This window comes from Macrobrachium nipponense, chromosome 26 (genome assembly GCF_015104395.2).
Source record: "Macrobrachium nipponense isolate FS-2020 chromosome 26, ASM1510439v2, whole genome shotgun sequence".
Lineage (NCBI taxonomy): Eukaryota > Metazoa > Arthropoda > Malacostraca > Decapoda > Palaemonidae > Macrobrachium > Macrobrachium nipponense.
Window position 1 is genome coordinate 17,231,482 of NC_087215.1, and position 22,004 is coordinate 17,253,485.

Here is a 22,004-nt window from a genome sequence, read left to right on the forward strand (position 1 = left end):
TTCTTTATTATATTCTTGCTGTTCATGCTATTATATACTGTATGTCAGTTGAGATGAAATTGTAATGTTTTCAGGATAAGCAAAACATCATCTCTATAAGTAAAATTTTTCTTACAGGTGTGTGAATTAGATGAAAAAATAAATCAATTGGAGTGTGACTTAGCAAAAGCTTTAGAGGTTAGCAATAAAGCTGTGGCGGAGCGGCTGTCCCTGCAGGAACATAGACAGGAACTACTGTGCAGGTTGCGTGATACTGTACGCATCATGGTTAGTCTGGAGGGACAGCTGCGTTCTCTGTCGGCATCTACTCTTTCCGTGTCATCGTCGTCTTCCTTAGGTTCTCTATCTACTTCTAGTAAGGGCTCTTTATCCAGTCTCTCGTTTACTGATATATATGGGGGACAGCAATACTCTTCAAGTGAGCACGTTGCTCTTAATATGAACGAACTTCAAAAGCGTGTAGAAAGACTACTTAAATCAAACTCAGAGGCTGAGAGGCAGTATGCTGAAAAGTTACGGTCTCTTGAGGAGAGCAGTGGTAATTCAGCTGTATTATCTCAGTCTATGTTATCATTATCACCACGGAGCTCGCTTTCCTCTTTGTCCCCACCTACCTCTGCGTGTGATGCTGTATCTGGCATGGACCCATTAGCACCTCCTAGGTTCACCCCGGGAGAAGCAAATGGAAATGGCCCTCTCAGTGCTGTTGACCTTAGTTCAGTACACGACAGGTTAGCAGAGTTGTGTCTAACACCTGGTAGTGCTGAGGGCGGATCCCACAATCCTCCAACACCTCACCTTGCCAAGGCTGGGGTAAAACAATTGGAAAGTTTATCAGTTGGCAATAAACAAGTGAAAGAATTGACTGAATACGAATTTAACGTTGGAAATACGAGTGTTAGTGGTGCATTACTTGGAAGGGTTACTGGTGACAGTGATTTGTTGTATGATATGGTCGAGGAAGAGGAGGAAGGTTGTGGTGGGGGGAGTGAAGATGGAAATGCACGGACAATGTCAGCGGCTGTCAGTGATGAAAGTGTAGCTGGCGATTCGGGAGTTTATGAGGCGTATCCTAAAGGATCTGTTTCTCCGCCAGAGACACCTCAGGTGCAAATAAAACTTAGGTGAGTGAAAAGTTCTGTTTTTGGTTTTTTTGGTTTTAAGGAAATATTGTGTTTAACCTGATCTCTTGCATTCTGTGGGAGATTTCTAAAAGCTAACTTTAAGACCTAGTTTGTATTTTATATATTTGGAGTTTACTAGTAAACCTTAGAAAATAGGTATTGTGATTCAGAACTCATTTAGGCTTTTTAAAGGTAGATTTTTTATTTTTTTTTTTCTCTGGAGTACTAATTGAGATTATTAAGTTTATATTCTCAGATACTGGGGTGCATTGGTGACACTTTATTTTACTTTGTTAAGTAGAAGAAACTGAAGCCACATACTGTTAAGGCATGCTCATCCAAGCACATATCCTTGTACTGTAATATTTAGCTAAATACTTAGGATAATTGCAGTACTGTATTGGATAGGAATTTGATGTCCTTGGTTGTTTATAAAACTACAGTACCTTCAAATTATAAGCTAGTTAGTAATATTGACATGTTAACTGTACAGTAAATCTTTGTTTTTTTGATTTTGCATTTTCAAAACCTGCCTATGACCATAGAGTTTTCAGCATAAAAGGGTATGCTTGCTTGAATAAAGACAGTCATTCCTTAAGTGCAAACATCATTCTGGAGTGGGAGGTAATATTGATATCCACTGGTCAGCTGCGCAAGTTTAAGTACATTATGTCTGGAGTTGAATGTTATATGTATGCTGATTGGCTGAATGGGAATGCCATGTGCCCATTGGCTGATTGATGTCCAGGGAATTGGGGTTGGGAAAGTATTAGTCATGTCGACTGGCATTTGGAGTGGAGCTATGATTGTCATTTGAAATTTTATTACAGTACTAAGGTAGTGTAAAATCAAATGCATTTATTTTATTTTTAGATTTACAATTCAGATTCAGTTGTAATTTAAAAGTTTAAAAAGTAATTTAAACTTATATTATTATATATTAATGAGAGGCAAGGAGACGGAGCAGCAGAAGAGAGAGAGGAGAGAGGGAGAGAGAGAGAGAGAAGGAGATGAGAGAGAGAGAGAGACAGAGACATACTGTAGCTGTAATGTGAAATATGTTTGTATAAATGTATACACAAACTTCTATGATTATTATACGTATATGGAATATATATCTGTCATGAAATCAGATAACATATAATGCAACTCTCATAGGCAATCTGATTTAATTATATGGTAAAAGTTTTATTTCGTTTTCAATTTATGGCAAACATATAAATTTAAGAGAGAGAGAGAGCATCCATTTCTGTTGACTTTACACTTACGTGGTTTCTAAGTATAACACATGTTAATGAATGGTACAGATACTAGATAAAAAAAAAAAACATGCAAACAGAATGGGCTGAAAGTTTTTAAATTTTTGTTTTATACTCGTATCTTATACAAGCCCATCTTATAGTATGCAAGACCTTAACAAACACACTTCTCCCACTCTTCCTTTCTAACTTAGGCTAGCTATGAACTTTTCACTGACATTCACTAATAGTTTAAAGTAAATTAATTATTGTAGTTTTGACTTAACATATATACATACTCAAGGTTAGACAAGTTTTAATATGTGTGGTAGGAGATCATAGGACTGATACCACTTTTTGCTGGCCCCTTAGGAACTATGATAGGGAGGTTACTGTACTTACACAATTTATCCATTATAAAGCCTTGTAGCAAGACAGCTGAGTCATACCTTTAGAGTTTTAGTGCTTGCAGACAGGATTCATTCTTCAATACTCAAGCAATGCAGTTACATCTTGTAGGGATGGTGCAGTCTGCAGCACAAGGCGCATAGTGGGGGTTACCTTGTTGGCCTATGGTATTTCTATTACTGCTCTCAAAACGAAAAACAGTATTGTTTTAGCAATTAATTAGAATGAAACTGAGTGTTGATTTTTTTATTTGTTGTAAGTTCTATGCAAATGTTTAAATTTCTTATCCATTTTCTGTAAATATATTTTGAATTTTTTCCCTTCAAGAGTTCAATATCAACTTTTCCATTTTGGAAATTGTACAGTGCTATGTCCGATTTAGTAAAGTAGATTTGTCTTACAAAGATATTAAAAAGCAGTATGGTGCTCATTCTCAGTAGTATGTACACACAATAACAGAAATGTATGTTAATCACATATACATAGTACTATGTGTTACAAAAATGCCCATTTATCAGCATGTGCTTGGAAAATAAGAACTTGGCATGTGAAGATATGCTTTTAAAGGATGTATGTTTTTGTTCGTTGCAGTTAACATAGTAGATGAGTGTATTGTGTATGTTTCAGAAAAATATTTTTGTAATTGGTAATGGTTTCATGAACCTAAGATGTCTAAATATATTAGTGCTAGTACAATATTAACGATAATTTAATCAGTATTGTGTAAATGCCCTGATTTACATCAACAATAAATAACAACATATCATGCTCACAAATACATATGATAAATATTATCAGCCTCCCAACAATTTCTGATGTTAAGGCCTTTAAATTGCCATCATTAATAATGACTAGGATAGTCTTATTTTACACAGTATTTTTTTAGTTTACTATTTCTCAATTCAACTTATTTATGCAGCTTAAAAAATTTTTCCCCTTATGAGAAGGGAAACAATATTATCAAGCTTGCAGCTTGAATTATTAAAATCGAAACTGCACACAGCACTGCCATTTAGATTGCTGTAATGTTATATTGAAATTTGAATTTCAGGAAGGTAGCCATGTATCTTTACAGACTATAATTGGTTAAAATCATGTAAGTTAAACTAGGTTGAAATGATTTTACCATATCAATTTATGTACCAGTGGGGCTGACACTAAAACTACTCAGAGTTAAACACTGGAGGGTTTGGTCATGATAAGGGTTAGGTCAAAGTGGTTGAAATGATGTGATGTTAGCAGCTTAATTTGGAAACTGTTTTAAGTTGAGATAAATAGTTCTCAGCCAAATATTGTAATTAAATTATCTTCATCAAGCTAAACCCGATAATGCAGGCAGGACAGTTGGCCAGTTATTTTACCTTTCAGAAACAACATAATGTTTATTGTTTATAGACTTGTGGTGACCTTTGGTTTTTACCTGCAACCAAATTTCATGTTTTCCTTGAATTGCAAAGGTTTTATTTAAAAAAAAAAATTATAAGAATGGAGGTAAAATTACCCGAGTTCACAACAGAAAAAATGGGTTTTAAAGGCTCCTGAGGTACTAAGATTTAACAGTATATTTTGCCCTAAGTGAGCACTATTTTTAGTGTGCTTTGCACAGTACTTTACGTTTGTCTTGGGATTACAATGCATTGATATTTGATTTTTTACATTTGTCCAACGTCTCTGTAACTTCACCTTGTTCCAGTTTTCACATCTCATTTGAGAACAGACCCTTCATAAATCCTATGAGAATCTAGGAATATGACTCGTTAACTATGTGCTTAGTTATTATAAAATGATCATGGTTAGTAACAATGGTTCTCCAGCACCTTCAACCCAGTGTATTGAAGTTTTCAATGCTTTTGTAACCCCCTTAACTAATTTATCTTTTGCTATATTTTTCAAAGGTCTTGAAATGCAGTTGTCTTTAGTTAGAGATATTATTTTTAATTCAGTTGCAGCATCATTTAGGAAGATGAGAGAGTCCTTAAATGTTATGCAAAAGTGTACATTTTCTTGCCATTAGAAATATTTTTTATTTCTTAGATCAGTATTCAGTATAGTTCATGTGTACCAGTACCTAAACCTTTGCAAGGTAAATCACACCTTGGTGTTGCAGCTAAAAATGAATTAGATATTGTACTTAATAAGGATATAAACTTGATATAAATATTGAGATTAGTAGGAGGACAGCATTAGGTTTAGTGTCAGAACTTGTTAAAGAATAGAATTCCTCAGGTGGTTTGTAATTTAGAGGTATTGAATTGTTACAAGCTAGGTTTTTTTTTGTTATAATTATTAGTATAAATTAGTTTAAAGAGAAAACCTAGTCACATTTATATACGTCTAAAGTATGCCAGGAGGATATTGGTAATTAATTTAAAGAGAAAACTGAGTCACATGTCTAGACTTGCATAGGGCCTGCCAATAGGATATGTTTTTTAATGAGACGCTGAAGTTTGAACAAGTCAACGTTTTTTTTAAAAGGTCGGAAAAGCTGAGCAAGATGAAAGATAAAAAGACAGAAAGCAATGCAACGGTGACTGAAGGGGCAGTACAAAGAATTTTTAGTAGCATGTACAGTGTGCCTTACAAAGCAAACTGCAAGTGTTTTTGCTTACTGATCGGGAAACAGGATGTTGTAATTGAAATTGAGGATATGTTGCAAAACATCTAAGAGCCATAAGCATTGTACTGACTATTGTTGACAATGATGATTTTGGATGTCATCATAGGGATTTTTAGTTTTAATAATAGTGCTTTTAAGCTTCGTGATACAAGCAATTTGATGTAACAGTGTAATTTTTGTTTGTTAAAGGGGTTTGTTTGTCTTAAATGTTTCGCTTTCTCAAACACATGTAAACTCATAAGGATTATATCAACTTAATGGAAATAGATGAAAATCTTTTTATACTTTGTACATTAAATATAGTTCCAGTGCAGTGTTCATACTTTATTAGATTGGTGAAGGGAGAAAGCTTCAGTGAAATATGAGATCTTGCTTTTTCCCATTTTGCGTATGTATTTTTCTTGTCTCAAACACACTACTTATGCAGTGTTTTATATACATAAAGCATAAACTCATGTTCATTTTACATGAGTGAGCCATTCATTTTATGGATTTTGGGGCAAGCATTTTATTAATTTATGTTATTATTTCTAGGTATAGCAAAGAAGAAAACCAACTAAATGTAGGTGTAGAGAGAGCGAGAAATTTGTCAATGCTCAACACTGAGGAAGGATGTAAAGTGTAAGTTCTGTGAAAGATTTTTTTTCCAGTAGCATTTATGTCACAGATAATATTAATACTGTATTCATGTTCTGTAAAAGTGCTTTATACGTACAATCATTCATTTTACCATAAAGGTTTATATAAGAATAAGTTATTAGGAATTCTTAGTAATGAACTAGTATATAAATGGCCTTTAATCATGATAATAAAGGATTTTTTCCAAATTTCAGATGTGTAAAAGTACAGCTTTTTCCTGCCGGGGCAGCAACGTTTACCTGCTGCACACATCTTGATGGGAACACAGAGAGACCCACGTTTGGAGAGTCCTTGCTTTTCCCTGTTCTCCTCGTAAACTCCAGTCTAAAAAAAACCTTACAAGTTAATGTGTGGGCTGTTAGTGATACTAATGAAACGTTTGATGAAGAGTGTGTGGTGAGTAATCTGATTATGTTGTGCTAATCGAGTAAAAACAAGATGTTTCCCTAGGGAGGTCTGATGGGCTAGTAAGCCTTAGGCCAGCCAATTGTAAAAGTTACAAAATATGCTGGGAATTTCTTATAGTTTAATACAGATCCTTGAAGATTAATTTTATTCTTATGTATTGCTTTCTTGAGCACATGATACAAGTAGCATTTTATACTAACTTCTCCTTGATGGCCTTGACAAATGTAATTTAATATTTCAGGGTTATGCTCAAATAAGTTTAGCAGATTTCTCGCTAGACACGCCACAAACGCGTTGGTACAACATATTAAACTTTGCCATGCTTAGACCTGATCATCTTACAAGGGATGATCTGTCTTCCAAGTCATCAACGTTAAGATCTTCCGTTTCAACTTCGAATGTTAAGGTAAGTTTTGATTTCTTTGTCTGGCCATTTTGTAGCTTTTAAGTGCATTGCTTGCATTTTACTCTCCAAGTTCAGAGCAGGATCCATGTAACAGATGTATTCTGAACCAGGCTAGTTTAGGATTGTGTGTAAAATTTGTTCTTGCTTGCATAGTTAAGAGGTAATTTTACTTACAGTTAATGTAACTTACCATTTAATTTTTTGAGGAAAATTATAATAAACACTCATTACACAGGATATTTCTCAGTTATATTGAACTCATGGTTATTTGAGAATCTATAAGATAGATTGACACAAAATTTACTTTTTCAGCCATTTATATAATAGCCTAATTATCTTTGCGCATTGTTTGATGGAAGTAAGATTTTTCTTTGATACATGTTTTGTGCAAAATGCTCATCTCCTTATTTCTTGTTACTGTAGTGTACGTACTAGTAAATGAAGTAGATATAAGAAAAAGTGTTGGTGTTCAGGCTGAGTACTGACAGAGCTTGTTGAATGAATATTTTATTACATACATCATTTCTTGAAAGACACTTTTATACAGATGTTATTATTGTAAGTGAACCAATTTGAAGAAAGAGACTTGGTGACTCATCTTTGCATTTTCTTCAAGAAAATTTTAAACATTTTTCTCTTCACAGGAGGAAAGCAGTGATGAGAGTACCATCATATCTTCCCAGACCTCTACCTTAACCCGTAATTTGGGACCTGAGGCCTTGCGATTAAACCTTCATCTTACTTCAGAGGACTTTGAACATGTGATAGATTCAGACGATGATGACGAAGAGGAAGAGGAAGATGAAGAACCTGAAGAATGCCAAGAAGTTGTCATGGAAGAGGCTTTGGAAAATGCTGTAAGTATTTGTTCATGTATTTACCATCCCCACTAAAGAGATGTTAAATGGCCTAATATACAGTAATATTATGTGTTTTGATGTTGAGCTTACTGATTTTCTTCCTTGATGTTTTGGTTTTTGGAATGCGGTTTCTTTTTTAAAAAGATGGCTTTAGTTTTTACGGATAATGCTTTTTTGAGTTTTAAAACTTAATTCCCCTTGCATGTTCTTAATTTTTGCCGTATTTCCTTCAGCTGGAGTGCCTAATGCTGTTTTAATATTTCAAATCTTCAGTGTTTTTATCATATTTTTATTACCATTTTTCACATATTTGATGTAAGATTTAATGTTATTGTAAGAAATTCCTACCGTGCTTTAATGATGTTGAAATGTTTGAAAGATTTCTTGATGTTAAGATTTAATGAAGCTTTGTTTGTAAAGCACTTTTTTGGCTGCACCTAGCATGATTGTTTTGCTCATTGGCAATGTTGCACGCCTGCACAGGAGGATACAGCTGTTGAAGGCGACTCCACTGATCAGCTGGTGGAGATGGCTGATAAGGAGACCAACACAGAATGCATGTTCATGCCTCTGTCGGCCAGCTTAGCAGGCTCTCGGACATCCCTGGCTGCGTCCAAGATGGATGCCACTCAACCCAAGCCAGGGATACCTGTCATTAAGAGGTCTCAAACCTTTACCCCTTCGGCAGCCGTTGGCAAGAGCAACTACGTATGTCGGGTAAGATTGTGATCGAGTTTTGTATGATTTTATCCAGAGATTATTTTCTCACTAATTTTGTGACCACAGTTCAGCTTTAGAGCATCAGGTAAAGATTGGGGTTTCTTTTCTTATATGTTCCAGGAGAATGCGGTGTTTAATAACATAATCTCCCTCTTTTGATGGGTTGTTCAATCTATTTACAAGGAATTCCAGTAATATTCATCTTCCAGGAATAGTGCATTTTATATTTTGTGCTAGCTTTGGAGTTAGGAAATGACAGCTTTTTGAACTGTTCCATTTTATCTACAGTAGAGGGTTTAGTTTTAGATCAGTAAAAAAAATCTGTGGGTGAACAGATGGAAGAGAAAGTTGACATTCAGATTGTCTCATTAGTCATAAACTTCTTGCTGTTACTGACCCATTGTAGATGCACTAAATTATAAGTTAACCCTCTTACGCCGAAGCGGTAAAAAAAAAATTGTCTCCCGTGTGCCGGAGGTGTTTCAGAGTGAGCGCGGAAGCGGAAAAAATATTTTTTTCAAAAAATCACAGCATGCTTAGTTTTCAAGATTAAGAGTTCATTTTTGGCTCCTTTTTTTGTCATTGGCTGAAGTTTAGTATGCAACCATCAGAAATGAAAAAAGTTATCATTATCATATATAAATAATGCGATATATGATAGCGCAAAAACAAAATTTCATATATAATTGTATTCAAATCGCGCTGTGCGCAAAACGGTTAAAGATAACAAGTTACTTTTTTTGCCTTGTAATGTACACTATTCCAATTCCATCATTTTGTATATAACACATTGTAAAACGTAAAAGCAACACAGAGAAAATATTATCACAAAATGATGCATGAATTCGTAACGCGTGGACGTAAACAAATATTTTTTTCAAAAATTCACCATAAATCTAAATATTGTCCTAGAGACTTCCAATTTCTTTCAAAATGAAGACAAATGATTGAATATTACTATACTGTAAGAGTATTAGCTTACAATTGCAGTTTTTGACCATATCTGACGAGTTTAAAGAAAGTTGACCGAAATGTCTAATTTTTAATCTAATTTTTATATATATATATATATGCAATTTTTTCGGAAATAAGAAAAGCTACAACCTTCAAATATTTTTTGTTTTATTCTACATGAAATTGCGCACATTTTCATATATAAAACTCTATGAAATGCCTAATATGAAACGGAGCAAATATTCCGAGAATGGGACGTACACATTTTGGAGATTTGTGCGGAGAATCTGCGCGCGGAGGGAAGGAAAGATTTTTTTTTAAATTCACCATAAATCTAAATATTTTGCTAGAGACTTCAAATTTGTTTCAAGATGAAGATAAATGACTGAATATTACTAGACTGTAAGAGTTTTAGCTTACAATTGCGTTTTTCGACCATTTCGGTAGAGTCAAAGTTGACCGAACGAGGTTTTTTTTCTATTTATCGTGATTTATATGCAAATATTTCAAAAATGAGAAAAGCTACAACCTTCAATTATTTTTTGTTGTATTCTAAATGAAATTGCGCACATTTTCATATATAAAACTTTATGTAACTGCTAATTTAAAATAGTGCAAACATTACCACAATCGCACATATGATTTTTTCGGAAGAGTTACCGCGCGGACGTAAAGAAAATGTTATTTTTTCATAAATTCACCATAAATCGAAATATTGTGCTAGAGACTTCCAATTTGTTGCAAAATGAAGGTAAATGCTTGAGTATTACTAGAATATAAGCGTTTTAGCTTACAATTGCGTTTTTCGACCATTTCGGTAGAGTCAAAGTTGACCGAAGGTTGAAATTTTGGCAATTATCGTTATTTATATGAAAATATCTCAAAACTGATAAAAGCTACAACCATGGGTTGTTTTAGTTGTATTGTGCATGAAATTGCGCACATTTCCATATATATAAAACTTTATATAACGGCTAATTTTAAAATGGTGCAAACATTACCACAATCGCATGTATGATTTTTTTCGGAAGTTACCGCGCGGACGTAAGGACAAAGTTTTTTCATAAATTCACTATAAATTGAAATATTGTGCTAGAGACTTCCAATTAGTTGCAAAATTAAGGTAAATGATTGAATATTACTAAAATATAAGAGTTTTAGCTTACAATTGCGTTTTTCGACCATTTCGGTAGAGTCAAAGTTACCCGACCGAAGGTTGAAATTTTGGCAATTATCGTTTATTTATATGAAAATATCTCAAAACTGATAAATGCTACAATCATGAGTATTTTATTGTTGTATTCTACATATAAATGTGCACATTTTCATATATAATACTTCATGTAACGGCTAATTTACAATGGTACAAAAATTATGTCAAAGTGACGACATAATTTCCGAGATATGTCACAGATACTTTTTAGTGCGGCAAGAAATTCGCGCTTGCGCGCCTGCGTAACGATTGTAAACAAAACAACACCTTGATCCGTAAACTCCCAGCATCCCCCAAGGTGCGTGATTCAAAAGTTTTAGGCTGGTAGGCCTATAAGTATTTTTCCGCGAATTTTAAAAAAAAACTTTTGTAAGTCGACGTAAAATACGTCCAGTCGGCACACGGGAGACAAAAAATTTCAACGTAAAATACGTCCAGTCGGCGTAAGAGGGTTAACTTATCTGGCAGTCATTTCTTGAAAGAGTCGAAGTGCACAAGTAGAAAATTTTGCCTTTAAAAATTTAATTTCAAAAAGTAGTACTATATGATAGATTTTGTGATATTAGTTTCTCTCCACTATTTTGAAAATAAAGAAATAAAAAAACTGTTAGATGTTTGTTAAATGTTTTGAGCAAGAGATAACAGAAATAAGTAGTAGTCATGGGCATAAGGCCAGACATCATTTTAGAATTTAAATTGAATTTGTACATAATAATCACTTTTCATTTATCTCATGAAGCATGTAAGTTATATGCAGAAAAGTACAGTCAGATATGTAAAATTAAAAGTAGAGTCAGTGGTGGACATCAAATGCACAAGATTTACTTACAAATTTTGTACTATTCACTCTATATAATTTGCATATCAGGGATAATTTTTCATATTTTTGGAATTGTTATTGTCTATTGATCGTGTCTTTATTAATTGCACTCTTTCCATTCAGGATATTCACCTTTTAGATATATGAAGAGGGAGTCTGTCCAACTCTGTAATGTTTTTATTTGTTAAATAGAATAATTATAGGAGTCTTTTGACTTTTGGGTAATTTTTTTTTCTTAAACTAATAGGGTTTTTATGTTCAATTGTAGCTCTCTCTCTCTCTGTTTTTTTGTGCAAATGATTTTTGCATTGCTTTGCTTTGACGTTGATTATGCAGTTTTATAATAATATAAATTGCTAAGATATTCTTTAGGGAATATAAATTGCTAAGATATTCTTTAGGAAAGAGAGTATGAACAGAAACTTGACATAAATGCTTTGTATTGCTTGAAAGGTTGGTCTAATGCATAGGTAGAGTAATAACGAGAGAAAGACCTGAATATTTAGTTTTCAGCTTTTGAACATTTTTGTTTGTAACAGCATAGATATTAATGCTGTTTTGACTCCTTGTGCAGCTTATACCACAGCTCTTGTTAATGTGATTTTATCTAAAACTTCTTCATAATTATTCCTTCACTGGTGACAGTGAATTTCTGTGGTAATTTCATGTAGAAACTTTACAGAAAAATTAACTGTAAGTTTGATGTTCTAATAGTTGTTGGATCTGGTGGGCAAGGTTTTATTTTTCAAATTTGATTTTTTCAGCTTAATCGCAGTGATAGTGACAGCTGTGTGCCTATGTATAGACGAGCACCTTTCCAGCGGGGTACTGCCGAACGCCGATCTTTAAGATGGAAAGGTCGCTTAGGAGGATCATTAAGATTGTCTTCAAGGTCATCTGGATCAGGTAATATAAAATTCTGGTGTTTAGGCCTTTTTACTATGCAAATATTATGGGTTATCAACCATTGTGTGCTATTGGCAATATTTTTTCCTTTTAGGGATTTTAAGTATGAAGCTTTCAACACCTTAGCTCCAAATATTTTATTAAAGTCTCACGCACATTGCCTGTTTATTCGCAAAGGTGATACCACCCTTAGTTATCCATGTACACATCTCGTTCAACTACAGTAGGGCCTCGATAATCGCAGGGATAGGGCCCTGAACCCCCCATGATAAGTAAATACCCGTGTTATCCTGGTACCCCCTTCAAAAATTGCTAAAAACTGGCTACTTTAATAGTTAACCCACCCAAGACCATTATTCCAATGTTTGTAACTGCCTACTTTAGTTCAAACACCAAATATGTCTTCAACTATCACCTTAAACTAAACTCAAGATAGTTTCAAAGTTATTTTACAACATTAGCCTTAAAAATATATGTAGTATATGTGCTACTGTACATATGTAGCCTACTAGCCTATGAATTACAGCTAGAAGCCTACATATGCATGCTCATGTAGGCCTCTTTTCTTCACAACGCATGTTAATATATTACACGTAATAACCTTCATCTGACGTTTAGGCTTCTTTCCAATAAGAGTAAAAGAATTGGGGCTTTTGGATGCCGCATAATTAACTTTTTTATATGGGTACAATTTAAAGAACACGGCGAACACGAATTCAATAACAACATAAACAAAACGTGGTTAGGCCAGTGTTGCCAAATGGGAATGGCAATTTCTTGCTAGATTTTGCTCCATAAATTGCTTAAAAATTCACATCATACACAACAATGCCACCCAGCCAATTTCGACCGATTGCTCTCTTTTCGAATCAAACATGTTTCTAACATACACAGTGTACTTGTACATTACATTACATGATTCCTAATAATTGCGAAACCTATTCTGTTCAATTCCTGAAAATGGTTTTGCAAAAATTTGTTCTTTTTCTTACATGTTATATCAAACATAGTAGAATAAAAGAAATATTAAACGTAACATTACAAAGTTTTGATGTCAAAATACTTATGCTAGATGTATTTGAAAAACAAATGCAAGTTTTTCCTGCCAGATGCTGGATTGAAAATTTTCTTGCTAATTACCTCAAGAAAATGAAAGCTAGCATTAAAAATGCAAAATTGGTAACACTGGACTCAACAGATCCGTGTTAGTAGTACAAATGATAGTTATTGTATCTTTAACAATATCAAAATAAACGAAGTCGCAAAACCGAGTCTATTCATGTTTTTCTAAACACGTAGCCTGAAAGGAAAACTTTATTTTGTTTGTTTCATTGTGCCACAAACCCCTGACAATGCAGAGTACATATGATCATTCTAAACTATTATTTACTACCAGAATAACAATGATATTGTGTATTGAAAATGAATGTTACGTATATTCCCAAACTTTATTACTACCATGACTAGTACTATTACAATTTTGAAAGATAATCTTGCTGTGAACTCTACCTAATTTGATTTTCATATACGTACGTACATTTTGTCAGCTGCTGGCTTTGCATAGATAAAAGTTGATTACACTTATATGAAATTATTCCACGAATAGCCTTTTTATTATGAAGATATGACGATAATATATACAAGGTAAAAAATGGTTTTACGTATTTCGTTTACGCTTGGTCGCAGAGAGAGAGAGAGAGAGAGAGAGAGAGAGAGAGAGAGAGAGAGAGAGAGAGAGAGAGAGAGAGAGAGAGAGAGAAGAGAGAGAGATATTCTTTCTTCAGATCTCCATTACATGAAGAATGAGTAAAAATGTATATTGTAACCTTTGGAAGCCACCATTGAATATCAGCATTGACAACTTAAACACAACTCGATAAACGCTTGATAGTTATGAGAGATGACGTCAGCAACCAGCTGTTTTAGAGAGAGAGAGTGAGAGAGAGAGACTTTTGCCTGATTTGGGTGTAACATTGACAGATATCCATTAGCAGAAGTTGAATAATAGTTGTGTATTGAGAATAATGATCATTTTAATAAAACTGTTGTTTTACTGTTTCTAATCATATTGCATGTATTATTACCATATTATAGTATTATGATATGAAACATAGCAATCTACCATTTGCCTTCTGTTTTTTTTTACACTCTTAAAATAATCAACTGATGTAGTTTTACCAATTTCATCATGATATGAACATAGCAGTCTACCATTTGCCTTCTGGTTTTGTTTACACTCTGAAAATAATCAACTGATGTCGTTTTACCAATTTCATCACTGTTTTTAGTTGCCGAATGGAACTTAATTCAGAGATGTGCCTATAATATGTAACGTGAGAATGGTTTTATTACCTTTATTGTCAGTTAATATCATAGTGTGAATCTGTTCATGTATGTTGGTGGTTATCGCACTGCAACTAGGTTTAGCCTACCAATGAACGTCATACATATACCTTGAATAGGCTATTTATTATGAAGATATGCCAATAATATATAAGGTGAGAATAGTTTTATTACCTTTATTGTCAGTTAATATCATAATGTGAGATGTTTCATGTATGTTGGTGATTATCGGACTGTGGTAGAGGCTTAGCCTACCGATAAACATCGCATACGCAACACGTTTGTCCCGCGATGCTGCGATTCATACCAGCAATAGAGCATGAGAAGCGGTCCAAGAAAAAACCTGTGAATGACTGATTCCGTGATTACTGATCCGTGATTAAGCGATGCCCCACTGTAAATTGATTACATACACTTTTGGCTCTCTATACTTTAGGGAGAATTGTAAGGGACAAAAGAACATGGATGTAGTTTTTTTGTAGTGTAGACGATATTAATTTTGTTTAAAACGACTGTTGAGATCTCAGTTCTCAGTTATTTGAGATAGCCAGCTTGTGTAATTTAGAGTAGTGTCACCTCAGAAAATAAGAAGGTAATTTGTCTTGTATGGAAAGGGGAATTTGTTATGTGAGAATTTAAAAACCAGAAAAAATATGATCTCTTAAGATTATAAAATAAGAAAATTTCGAAAGTACTCTTGAGTATTTTGCAAATAATTTTGAGTCTTTTAGTTTCAACTATTGATGTCTTTTTCAAGGATTTCTTGTTGATTTTCCATCAGTACCTTGTTACATTGATATACAGAGATGTTTTAGTAATTTGTTCACTTTGATTTGAGTTTTAGTGAACCAATGACTGTTCCATGTAACCTATTATGTACTATGGTTTATTTTTTCCTCTTCTCAAATGCAGGGATGAAAGGTGGCCGAACATCTCTTGATCTTGAGTTAGATCTGGCAGCACAGCGTCGACGGTTGCATCAGCTTCATGAAGAATTAGATGGATTGCGAAATATGAAGAGCCAGCTGGAAGGGGTAAAGGGCTCTCCAGATCCACCTTCCTGGTTGTCTGATCAGAACACTATGACAAGTGTTTTAAGCCAAGTAAGTTGATCTGGTACAGTTCACCAAGAAGTGCATATAGCCCATTAAGTATATTTTACTTTTTATTCCTAATAAAATTTGTATATATCGTGACTATCAGTAGAACAAACAATTTATTGGCCAGATTTCATCAGTTGACTGTTATGGTGAAATTGTAGTGAAAACATAATTATTTGTAATTTTATAATTGCAAAAGTTTATCATATTTCTTTAGGAGTTGAGTTACCATTGACGTTGCTCATTCAGATTTGCTTGAAGATCAGGGTAACTTCCCATGGAGGTTCTTATGTCAGTTTTCTTGGACAATATGTATCTTGCACATGCAAGTAGCCCATGCAGCATACTCATATATTTTACACTTGTAGCAACCTGTAACCCTCATGAATATATTCATAAAACTATTTGTATGACCAGTGGTTTTATAAAGTGAAAGGAAAGAACTGTGTTCCTGATAAGTCCGTCTGTTTTTCGTACTAAATTATATTGTGGAGAAGGTTACAGAGCAGTGGTATGTTTAGTTTGAGGTCTTTACAAATTATATAGGTTGAATTTTTCTCTTATATTTTCTTATTTGGGAGATAGAGAAATGACAAAGAATTTTATTAGGTGAACATACAGTCTTGTTTATGAAAATATAATATAGAAGATTTGATAGACATATGGTTGTTGGTATTTGCATATAACGGTTTGTATTTTTTTATAGGCTACGAAAGGTGGTGGCGTGAAGTCTCCAGAAGATCGAAGGATGGAAAAAATGCTTAGGAAAACTTCGCGTGAAATTCATAAGCTTCGTAATTCAAAGACACCCAGAGGACAGCCAGATGTTGTCTCTTTCAAGTGAGTACTATATTATACGTATTTTGCTTCAGTATTTTGTTATGATGGTGGTGTTTAGCTTCTTGACTTTTTATTTTCGTTTTTGTTTTTTCTTACCCAAGTTTGTCAAAATTTGCACATTGAATGCAAGTAATTTCATAAATTGGCCGTTATTCTCATCATGCATGACTTTTACAGGGAAAAAACATGGCTTTCCTATCTTTCCCTTTTCTTCCTTGAAATCCGAGTCCTACTATACCTCCATTGTCAGTAGAACTGGACAGTGAAGTGACGTCGCCCTCTGAACCGCTCAGCCCCATTAATCCCACCGCAAATGTCACGTTACCCTCATACTCATCCGCCACTTCAGACGTCAAGTCAAGATTACAACTTGCAAACTCTGAACCCATGTCTGGTGAACATACTCCGGTTCAGTCATCGCCTCCTGCATCATCCCCATCGTCACCTGTTCCCACCTCAAATACTGCTCTACCTTCAAATATGTCTGGCTCTTCCTCCGCCCCCCTGGTGAGGCAATTGGCAGCCAGGCAGCTGAACACTGGAGCCATTCCTAAGGTCTTCCGGCCTGATGTTCTGTTCAGCACGGAAGATCAGGGAGTGGAAGTCTGATTTATCGTTAGATTTAGGGTTTCATTTGTGGTCATATTTGTATATGGATACACACACATATATAAATGTAGATAACAGTAATTACACAAAACACATGTATAGTCTTTCATAAATAAAGTTTTATACCTGCTTATACAATATAGATATTTACATGTTCATACATTAACACTTTAGTATACACACATCCATATGTACAGTATATGTGTATGTATATTTCATCAATGTATGTATAGATATGCATACGGATAGATGCATTTGTACATATTAAAATTATATTAGAGCATGAATGGTTGCTTTAATATGTGTACATATATATATATATTATATAAATATATATGTTGTGTGTTTGTGTATGTTTCTGTATGTATGTATTTGTATATTAATTCATGACTTCTTCCATCCAGTGCCACTTGAATCTTTTATATTATTTATTTTTTGAGACCCCAGAGAGCAGCTGTTAACTCCTGTTGCAATGTTTGTACTGCATTCTTGTTCATATTTCTCCCTTTCCCCCATCACCAAACTTTTGGCTAAATCTTTGTGACTTCATAATTTTAAGTGACTCATCTGATTACATTGTCCAATATTAAAATTGTTTAACCTGAGATTTGGGAGGTCCCAAAATTCATCTGTGGCAAATTAAACATTGCCCAGTTTGAGGACATCTCGGTGTTTATTTTCTGTTGCTTACTTGGAATTTAATTTTCATGATATGAAGCTGGTTTGGTATCAATTTGAAGCTAAATACCTCAACTCTATTATAAAATTATCAAAATTGGAAAACAACAAAAGGAACAAGTCAAAATGACATGTCTTTTCACTGAAAATTTTTGGCCGATGACTTCATTTGGCATCATCAGAATCTCGAGGGTTGGGAATAGAATGTCATTTGATGTCATCAGAATCTCAAAGGTTAACAGTAAGACACACTGCCTCCACAGCGTGGAAAACCACTCACGGTACATTAAAAAAGAAAAAAAAAAAAAAAAAGCTATGATGCAGCTGCATTTCATTGGGGTTCTCTGTAATCTAACAAAGAGGCTTCCATATACTTGTGGTCCTGGATGGAGGATTCCTCGCGCCTCATTCACTCATTAAGGCAGCGAGATTCCATGAGAGGAGTATTCTATTCTCTCAAGGCTCTTCACAATAATTACAATGTAATTTACTATAAAAAATGTAATCTATTTATGAATTTGAGTGTAATGGAAGATTAGTGTAGAGAAAGTTTAGTTTCAAAAAGCTGATGAACTATGTAGATTGGTTAACATCTATAAAACTTATATTTGCCATATTAGCAGATAAAAGGTTGTACTAGTCTTTTATGAGGAACTGTAGGTAAGAAGAATGAACATAACTTATTTTCTGTCTTCCAGATTACATTATATGGTTAATTTATAGCCAAGATGATATATTGGCATTATTTTGCTCACAAGGCAAAAACTTTTCTCTCTTAGGTAACAGTTTGTTCCTTTTTTATTGTTTCTGTGAAGCCCACTTGTCTTGGGTAGTGATGGAATGTCACAAAATGGGGTAATGGTGAGGATTCTGTGCCTTCCACTGGTGATAAATCCCTTTCGTTTTTCCAGAGAAGGGAGTCTCAACAATTCATTGTACTCAGTATTGAAAATTAAAGAAATTTTTCTAAGAGACATAAGCTGTAGAAAGCATTACACCCGTAAGAAGAAGCTGGTGTTCAAAAAAATTCTCAGATGCTAGAAATACCAAGAGTTACCTCTGTACCTGCTTTATCTCTCCTGAAGTTGCCTTCTTATTAAAATAAAACACTTGCCGAATAGATTATAAACAAAGTTTCTATACAGTATATATAAAAAATAAAAAACTTTTTCAAGATATTTATGTATCTGCTTTTTAGATTGAACCCTTGTATCATCCTCCTCCTCTTGTTTTCAAAAGTCAGTTTTATGAACTCAAAACCAAATTACTTTTTAATATATTTGTATATTAATAGGGCCAGACTTATGAAAAATATTTATATAGAATTGTATATTGTTATTTTATGATAGTTGTCATCAGCTAACAGGTGATTGTTAAATAGTAGAAGTGTCATAATTGAATACTAACTTGTTAACATTCACATTTTCATCCTGTTTTGTTAAACCAAAAATTTTATTGTAAATATGTACATAGAAACGCTATATCCACGTGCCTTTGCAAGGTACAAATTATTTATGCTTAACAAAGAAAGAAATTAAGTGCTCGTTTCATTTTCCTGATTTTTTCAATAAGAGGATTAACTTTTTTTAATGGGAGAAAAATATAGCAAGAAAATATTACATGTCCTTATCACCTCGACTTCTAAGTGTTTGCCTCATACACTTTATCAATGAAATAAAAATCATTTACAAAAAAAAAAAAAGCAATAATTCAATGACTCCCTCTGTATCCTTACATGTGGTTTCTATACCTTTACCCTTTTCTGCATGGTTATACTAATCTCGCTCTCCCCTGATACTGTGAAAAGAGGTAAAGTCTTTTGTGTGCTGAGGAACCACCATTCATGTAACTCCCACAGAGTTGGGTTGTGGAAAAAAAACACTACCGCCAGTTGGTGTCATTACAATTTTTTCATATAGTTCCAATGAAACTGGCAAATGGGTGCTTACTGGGTGTAGTCTACTTTGTTTTCTTTTAAACTAAGAATGATGATTCAGCCGGTAAGTAAGGTTCTTGCTGCTGCTTTACCATGAAAGTCAGGACTGGTATCTGTATTTTACATTTTTTTTTTATTTATTTTTATTTTTTTTTTATAAACGTTAGAATTTGTTGGAGCAGCTGTGATTTAATAGGATTGTTTGAGCAGCAGTAGATTCAGTAACATTTGTTGGAGCAGCTGCGATAATAGTAATTGCTGGAGAAGTAGTTGATCCAGTAGGATTTGTTTGGAGCAGCAGAAGATTCAATAGATTTATTGGAGTATTTGTAGATTCAATAAGAAGTTTGTTGGAGCAGTAGTAGATTCAGATAGGAGTTGGAGCAGCAGCAGATTTAGTAGGATTTGCTGGATTAGTAATAGATTCATAGTGCAGTAGTAGATTTAGCAGGATTTGCTAATGTACTCTTGTCAGCAGAGTATATTAAGAGGAACTATTACTACGCAATTCTTCTGGTATAAGCAAAAAAAAAAAAAAAAAAAAAAAAAACAATAATAATAAAACACGATAAAAATGAATGTGTAGTAGTATATGATGATTCCTATTGTTCATTTGCCCGAGTAAGGCCGGAGAAGTGGAGAAGGGCCGTTGCAGAAAATATCTATTGTGTGATCTTAAGAATATTGACTTGCTAACATTGGTTATGCTACCTCCAGGTTAACCCAAAATCCTAGCCTAACCCTGGCTAGTTCATGAAAACACTAATTTCAAAAATGATTTGGACTTCAAGAAATATAGATGATGTATATTTGCCTTTTCAAAAAGTTTTCTTGAAAAAATTAAGTGTATGCTCTAAAAGAATAGAGATTTTTAAATTGAGCAGGTCGGTATCTTTTATTTTGTTAGTAAATCTAAATTATTTCCCAAAAACTTTAAGTGGAAATTGAGACCCAAGAGAATGTTTCTTAACTCATATTTTCTCCTTCGATTACGGGGGGTTCGCCCCCTTGGACCTGGCTGGAGTTTTTGGCTGCCCCAAACTCCTACGGTAAAGCATGAAGCCTGTACTCCACATGTAACTGAATGATTGAAAGGGCCGTCCCAGAGACTCATCTTACTACTAACTACTACTGTTTAGGGTGTGGATTAGAATATCGGCGAACTTGTCATCGATATATGAATTTAAGGGCCACAAGGCCACGTTAAAAACACAACAGAAATATGTTGCCTGGTACATATTAATAAATGGCAAGTGCTTATTCAATCTATGGAAGCCTAGATGCACCCTATTCAGAAAAATTATCTAAAAATTACATCATTGGTATATACATACACTACATATGTATTGCATTTGCCTTGTGTTCACAGCTAATTTACTTTCTTTTCCTCCATCTCCAGTTATTAGAGAATCAGATGACTCAACAAATTAATAAAAATTAAAGCAAATTATTAAATATTGGTTCTGCCTCCCTTACTAATATCTTTTTTTCCCTGCATCTGTGACTTCTGGGTAAACTGTATTGCATTCTATTTTTGCTGCCGTTCATATCTGTTTTTGAATACGGCACTACAGTGACTACTTAGAGCAATTTTTAATTATCTTTTTTATGACTCTTCATAATGATGCAGGATGAAATTATCCCCATTCTGCTTCCTCCTGTAAAATATTTTTCATTTGCTTTTGAAAGGTTTTCATTGTTGTTTCATTATCAAGCTGAATGAGTTTTATGATAAATGATTTGATATATTATTATAGCTATATATTGGTTTCTTTCTTATCATCTTTGTTTTTGGGCTATTCTGATTTTCTTCTATCTGGATTTTATTTTGGAAAGAGTTTAACATTTTCTAAACATGTTTCACTCTTTATTAACCCTTTTGAGAGTTCCAGTTTCAATGAACTGGTTCCTAGAGTATATGGGGGTCCGCCCGGCAAACTTGTCACTTGCGTGACCGAGGAATATGAAACGTCAACGTTGAGCAGAATTGCCAACCAACCATGTAAAATGTAGTTTAAATTAAAACATATAGAGTAAGGAAATAACCAAATATTTTGACTATAGTAATGATTAGAATTTCATATGTATTATATTCATAGCAAATGTGTGAGTATTAGTCACTTTAATACAGGAAGGGATAACCAACTTTCTCTTCTTTGTTGTCAGCTATAGTTCCACGGCCGTT

At 34.0% G+C, this 22,004-nt stretch overlaps 1 protein-coding gene across 1 annotated transcript in view; it reads left to right on the plus strand.

Annotated features, from left to right (window-relative positions):
- The window catches only part of LOC135199994 (protein kibra-like), a 33,113-nt gene extending 16,513 nt beyond the window's left edge, over positions 1–16,600 (plus strand). Inside the window, exons 7-15 of the mRNA XM_064228189.1 lie at positions 118–1,124; positions 5,922–6,008; positions 6,221–6,422; positions 6,676–6,840; positions 7,485–7,697; positions 8,184–8,417; positions 12,172–12,313; positions 15,569–15,759; positions 16,463–16,600. Of these exons, the coding sequence (XP_064084259.1) occupies positions 118–1,124; positions 5,922–6,008; positions 6,221–6,422; positions 6,676–6,840; positions 7,485–7,697; positions 8,184–8,417; positions 12,172–12,313; positions 15,569–15,759; positions 16,463–16,600 (2,379 nt within the window). The remainder of the gene's footprint in view (positions 1–117; positions 1,125–5,921; positions 6,009–6,220; positions 6,423–6,675; positions 6,841–7,484; positions 7,698–8,183; positions 8,418–12,171; positions 12,314–15,568; positions 15,760–16,462) is intronic.
- The last annotated feature ends 5,404 nt before the right edge of the window (positions 16,601–22,004 follow it).